The sequence below is a fragment of the Seriola dumerili genome, unplaced genomic scaffold (assembly GCF_002260705.1).
Source record: "Seriola dumerili isolate Sdu_G_001 unplaced genomic scaffold, Sdu_1.0 BDQW01000219.1, whole genome shotgun sequence".
Lineage (NCBI taxonomy): Eukaryota > Metazoa > Chordata > Actinopteri > Carangiformes > Carangidae > Seriola > Seriola dumerili.
Genome location: NW_019174474.1, coordinates 5,253,014 through 5,259,970, shown reverse-complemented (window position 1 = coordinate 5,259,970; position 6,957 = coordinate 5,253,014). Strand labels below are relative to the sequence as shown.

At 42.3% G+C, this 6,957-nt stretch overlaps 1 protein-coding gene across 3 annotated transcripts in view; it reads left to right on the top strand.

Moving 5' to 3' along the window:
• Positions 1-2,828: 2,828 nt before the first annotated feature.
• The window catches only part of ldlrad3 (low density lipoprotein receptor class A domain containing 3), a 75,696-nt gene continuing 71,567 nt past the window's right edge, over positions 2,829-6,957 (top strand). For all 3 annotated transcript variants that reach the window (XM_022754485.1, XM_022754486.1, XM_022754484.1), the window contains exon 1: positions 2,829-3,164. In XM_022754485.1, coding sequence (XP_022610206.1) covers positions 3,110-3,164 — 55 coding nt within the window. In that variant the 5' untranslated portion in view covers positions 2,829-3,109. The remainder of the gene's footprint in view (positions 3,165-6,957) is intronic.

Sequence of the window (6,957 nt, the reverse complement as noted above, 5' to 3'; positions counted from 1 at the left end):
GCCACCAAAGTCAACTTCTTAATGGGTCAGCAGAAACATTTGCTAAAATTATTAACGTGTTGTCCCTTGTCTCTCACATCAAGGGGCTGACACACACACACACACACACACAAACAAAGATGTCCTTCACATCGGAACACTGGTTATTAAATGTAAGATGAATGTCAAGAGGCTCACACCAGAGAGTGAAACAGCCACTACCAGTCCTTTAGGGGCCTTGGCATTTCAAAGCTACCTCGACAGCAGTCTGACATGACAAGGACATGTCATCCTGAAGCTCTCATGAGTTGTATTATTGCTCTCTCTCCCCCTCATTTCACCCACTTGTTAGATAGAATGATATATCAGCAAAGCTCTCGGTGACACTGGACTCAGCTACTCTCATTTACTTTCAGAAATACGCTACAGCTTGCATCAGTAATAAGGCAATACCTTTAGTATTAAGGAAGATTTTGTTCAGCTACATTTTTCCTATCTCTTTCTATTATAATATCTCCCCGTGACTTTTTCTTTTATTCACACACCTTCTGTTTCACCTTCATTTCTTGGTTTCCTCATCCACCTCCATGTACTTTTCTTGCCCTTGGCTTCCTTACTCATTCTCCTTCCCGACTTGCTCTGTAAGTGTTGTTTTCTCTCTCTACACCCACACATACACACACTCACAGAGACTCCCTTTGTGTTATGCGTTCCCTTACCTCTCTCTACATCTCTGGCTGAATCTCACTCCATCTTTCTCTCAAAGCCACCACTCACCCACAGACAAAGTCACCCCCCCCCCCCCCCCCCCCCCCCCCCCCTTCGCCAATCAGATCGTCTCACTACCTCAGAGTCATTTTACAAATTTGGCCACTAATTGGGTTTCTCCTGCGATTAAGTCAATAACAACCTTCATATTAGAGTTTAATGTCCCCTAATGAGTCCATTTGTTGGCCGGCGGCTAATTAGGTCCAGGCTGTTTATAGATAGCCTGAACTAAATGATGGGCATTACTGAAACACTGTGTGTCGATCAGTAATGTAGTTGAGCCCATTTCTGCTTTTAGCTTGTAGCCTACAGAGCCCCCAAAAACAGATTATACCGTTCTGGTTCATGGATCCGGCTGTATAATTTGTGAGACAGCTCAGCATTAACATTAATGATAACTCCAGGGGAGCAGAATAAAATCCATTTAACATTGACTGACAAATCTTCTTCCTCCTCAACAAGCATTTAGTTTTATTAGTGTTGATTGTATTCAGGATTTGCATTGAGGAGACTTCTGTCTCCTTTTGTTAACTCTGGCAATCATTAAAATATTCATATCTGCCAACTGCAGACTTTTTCAAGAGTGGTTACGCAGTGCACTTGCACAACCATCTACCATCAGGACTCATCATAACAGACTGAAATACATAAGACCCTACAGGCAATAGTGGAAGGGGGGGGGGGGGGGGGGGGGGGGGGGGGGGGGGTATGAGGACAACAGGCCCCTGCAGAAGCTATCGAGCTGGAATCTTTGACAAAGTTTTAACAGATCCGACTGACATGCCAAGACCCTCCCCTGGAGTTTGAGTCTGCACGAGGCTTTGGCTTGATAAGGCAGTGTGTGGATGAATATAAAGTGAGCTGGAAGAGTCTGATATTGGGACTCATCCCAATCATATGCCTCCAGGTTAGCACACTATCAAAAGGAGGGGTTTGTTTGAAGCGAGGTTGTCTGTCTGCACACAGCTGCAGTTCTATGATAAAGAGGAGAGGTTTGATAGGTGAAGCCTCCTGTCCCTCCATACCGCTCTCTGTCTCTCTCTAATTCAGTTCAACTTAAATTGGCATGAAAACACCAACATGAACTATCTTCCGTACTCTCTCCCTCATCTCTGTATGTACGCTTTGTGGGTCAGTGCCTGGACAGTGCTTTATTTGAGTTGTTAAATATTAAATTCTTCACCCTGTGAGGTTACTATAGAGCCGAGTTTGTATAGGAACACCAGAAATACAATGGAAAAGAAGGAACTGATCTCCGTGTGTATATTTCCCATTCTCTGTGCCAACACCAAAAGTTCTTTCATGCTTTGATTTTCTACAAGTATTTGCCTCTTTTAAGTTTCATCAAGGCAAACCATCTGTGAAAAGATTGCTCTAAACAGTTTTCCCCTGTGCCATCTGCTGCCTCCATATCTAATTTTTTTATAGTTTCACTTTTTAGTTCCAAAATATTTTCATTTCTACGGAAAACACAGTAGGCCTAAAGGGTTTCATCACATTTCTTAAAGAAAGTGCCATACACTGACTTTATAGCCTTTTTTGTGCCCACTTGCTATTAAATATTAGGTTATAACATTCTTACAATATGGGCTAGTATTGTTTACATCATCCAAATGATGTGATTCACAGTGAGATTATTATCATTTGTTAATGCTGCTATCTGTTACCTTTCGCATTTTTTTTTTTATTAATCTCATACAAAGTTTGATCAGTTAGTTCTGAATGAATCTATAAAACGTCCTCATCCAAGCCGCCATACTCAAATCAAGAAGTTTGACCGTCATTTTGTAGTTGGAGGTTTTGTCCTGGCAAACCTGTCCCCAGTTTTATTTTTCTTTCCCTTTAAGTGGCTGAGATAACCGTGCAGCTGTTAGCTAACTTTGCTCTGACCAAGTAACGGTGGAATCAAATAACTCCCGGTTTTGCTGGAGGAGACCGTTAACGGTCCCATGCCCGCAGTTTGGAAACCGCTGTCCCGGAGTGGCCGACCTCTGCTCTCCGGCTCTCTGCCTCCGACTCCGCCTCTCTCAGCACCAACACACGAGCGACTGACTCCCCCAGCCAGCCTGCCGCCACCCCGAAGCCCCTTACAGCTCCAGCCTGTGTAGCCTCCCCCCCCCCATTTCCCCAAACCGGACTCTGCATCGCTGTCCCAACGCGAACCCACCCACCCACACCTCTCACGCGAAATGCACGTCTGATTTTTTATTTTCCGGAAGACACAAAAACAGAGTCAAACTTGAAAAGTACAATAGGAAGGAGAAGCTACATCGGAGAAGTTTTTCCTCTTTGCCCACAAGCTTTTGGCCCCGCGGCGGGGCAAGACAGCAAGGGTAGGCCGGGAGGGGTGAAAGGAGACCATATGATGTGGATCTGGTACCTTCTGCTTGGTTCGGGGTCAGGCTCAAGGACTGTTGGTAAGTTTTGTTTTTTTTAAAGCACACGGAAACTACTGTTGTGACGGCGCGGACATGCTTCAGTGTACGGGTGGGTTAGAGGGAGGAGGGGGAGGGAAGGGGTGCAATGTAAAATCTGCTGGAAGCCTACAGCTACAATGCTCTGATATTTTTTCCTCTTCGGTGAGTTTGCTCTTGAACTTATTGGAGCAACCTGTATGAAAAGAAGTTATCCCACTTCTCATTTCCATCGACTGAACGGCTTTTTTTGTCTGTAAAATTGGGAACTGGAGCAGCCGGAGCAGCAGTTTCAGAGTTTTTCGTGCATGTCCAATGCATTGAACTGAGTGCATGTCCTCTTCACTTCTGTGTGAGAATATATATATATATATATATCCTTTTTGGTTACAGACACCCATATCATCCACTATTTGTTTTACAGATATGAGGTTGTAGTCTCCTCCGGGCTAGGTTATGACCGAGAGGTTGTTGACAGGGCAGTGTTGACAAGTCAATCTGTTCTCCAGCCCCGCCATGGCAGCTGGGGCCCTGTGGAGGACACTTCTGCAGGAGTTTATACATAGGACAGCCAGTTGGCACTTTACCCCTTTTAACCATGCAGCTGTAGCTTTGAGCTGGTATTCTAATAAATAGCATCTATACACTGATTACAGTGTGCTGAAAAACTGTACTGCCCATCCCAGTGGTGGTCTGATAAGTTAAAGAGTTAACTTATCAAGCATTAAATTTAAGACTTGAGGCCTACTATTAACGTCTTTTATGGGACCTTTTATTGAGTGTATCAGTGAAAGATGCCACTTTTTTGTCAACCTGCTTTGATATAAACTCACATCTACAGTATATTGTGTGTATCCTGATGTGCCATATTGCAGGTGCATTAAATGGGAATAACTAAAAAACACCCTCTTCATACCATAGACCCGTTTAACAGAATACATTTAGACATGTCACAGTAGGAAACACACAGGTGTAAATAATAATAAAAAGTAATAAACAAGCACAAGAGCCCTGAACACTTGATTTTGAGCACAGGAAACACACACCTAGTTAGTGTGTATTTTCCTCCAAAAGGCACCGGTTTAACCACATGCATATGAATATGAGTTTGTCAATGTCAGCGAGAGTGAAGTATAAATATCATTATATTAGGTGTGGAGCAGTGATTTAGCCTGTGCTGCCAAACCCCACCCTCGTTTTCTCTATGGGAGAAAAGGAGCTTGTACACATGATTGATGTCAGAAATTTTCTCCCAGAATATTACTGTAGTTTGTTTACTTCAGTACTGCTTACGTGTTGTCAGCTTTGAATAAACAAATTGTGCTTCGTTTTTTTATTAGCTCGTAGCCTGACAAGGATAGTAATAATGTCAGCTAGACTTTGTGTTATATTGGTGTCCAGGTCTGTATATCAGTGAGAGCATAGATATTACCAGCCAATTTTGTAGTCTCACAGGACATTACTATTGGTTAGCATTCTAGCTTCCATACAAACCATTAACATTAGATCTAAATTGTGTGTTCTGTCATAATAATTTGCATTTAATTTGACACAAAGGTCTAATGCATTTCAAAATCTATTTGGTTCTTTGGAGCTGTATTAAAATGATAATCACAATATTGACATATGAAGATATTACAATTGACACTGGCAGAATTCCCCACCCCACACAGAGTCCGTGCTCTAAATAATAAGGGAAATAAAATATGTATGAATGGAGTAGAATTTCCATCTTAGGTGCGCTTTGTGCACAAGCTTCAGTGTTTTTCCAAATGCGCACCACAGAATCGAAACATTTTGCCACCTACCATATAATTGCAGCCTTGAATGTAGCAGATCTGCCAACACTCAGATGATATGTGAGCGCTATTAATGTCCTTCACACACTTCACCACACAAGAGGAGTATGGCGAAGGTGTCGTTTGGAATCTAGGAATCACAACACAGTAAATGTTGTTTGCCAGGGTCAGTCATAGAAACACCCAGCAGAATATTCATTAATTGTGATAAGTACAGAACACTCACACAGTGTTTGAATTCTGCCACAAATATCTCAGTGAGTTGCACAGCCTCAGAATATTTCCAATTTTTCATCTAAGCAAATGTCCCTCCTATTTCCCTATTAGTAATTTATATCTGTTTGCTTTGGGTTAATAAAACCTTCCATTGCGTGCGGCAACTGTTCCATGGTAATTATGAAATAAAAATCTAGTGAAGAAGAGCACTCCTTATACTCCCTCTCATTGGATGCTAAGAGACTTTGTAGATGAATTGGCATTGCACTGGACCATACTCATAGCCTTGCAGCCTTGCAGCCTTGCAGCCTGGCACTCGCCTACGGAGCTCCATGAGATAAATCGGTGCTATTATGTAATGTGAGATTTAGCCACACGATCCACTGACAATGGAATGTTGCAATGCAGTTACAAACGGGGATAGTTTATGGTGGGATGGTGTGCAGCCTGAAAATATATTTAAACTGTTCAGCTGGTCTGCTCAGCCTTGCACCAGGGGAATTATTGATATAAATACATTGAGGCAGAAAGATGGGAAAGATGAATTAGCTTTGTATCTGTTCTGTATTTGTATTATATATATATTTAGCTTTGTATTTCCCTCTACACCTGAGGATGATTGTTGCTTGTTAAGAATCAACATTGTGATATGTGTGCCAACTTTATAAATGTTTGATTGCATTAATCTAGCATCCAGGGGTGCTGGTGTCAACTTGGTCTTTTACAGATATGTGTGTGGTGATCAAATACATTATACATTTTCTTTAATTGGATGATATATTATGTTTCAACTTCTTGTTCCCTTCAATCCCTCAGTGTATGCATGTTCCTGCCTGTCGCTTTGTGCTTGTATATGAGTACACAGAATGACAGCTGGACCATTTCCTTTTGATTTATATGCACCAATAAGATGCAGGAACACGTTCAGCTTGTTTGCATGTGTTCAAGAATTAAAACGACTTTACCATTTGTATTATCATTATCTCATGACTATTTTCCACCTTTCATGAATAAGTCAACTCACAGGGCTGTCAAAGCCCAAGTCTTCCTTCAGTGAGGAATTCTGGATGAAACTAACAGAGCTAATATCCAAGTGACTTTCTTTTCCCAGTGTCTTGTGAGGATGAAAAACAAAACATACCTATTATCTCCTCAATCAACATAAATGTGCGCTCCATTACCTACCCTGTGTTACCAGGCCACACACACACACACACACACACACACACACACACACACACACACACACACACACACACACGCAGGCCAGGTGGTAGGATATTTTCATTCATAACCAAACACAGACTATTCGGGTCATTTCTCCCACTGAACAGGGAGACAGAATCACATTGTCTCCCGCTTATTGTGCTTTGTATTTCTGCACCGTGGCTTCCCAGAGACAGTCCAGTTGGCCCAATAAGCCGCTGTGTGTCTGTGCTTATCTTTGCGTGTCTTTGGAACGGGGAAAGAGAGAGAGAGAGAGCGAGGGAAAGAGAAAGAGATGTTGCGCTGGCTGACATGGTTGATATGCTTCCAGCCATGGTCGAAAAGAGAAGGCCAGGGTTTAAGGAGGGCCAGTGCGGCTTTAGTTGCCAGAGTTGTTAAACAAAACCACATGACTGGAGTCATGTTTCAGACCTTGGTAACAGCGCAGCATTAACTAATGTAAGCAGATATTGTGTGGATTCTGTGTCATTATTTATCAGTCAAATGTAAGTACACATTAGGCCTGACCAGTAAAGCAGATGTGTATATTGTAGGATCTTTGACCATTATGTGTA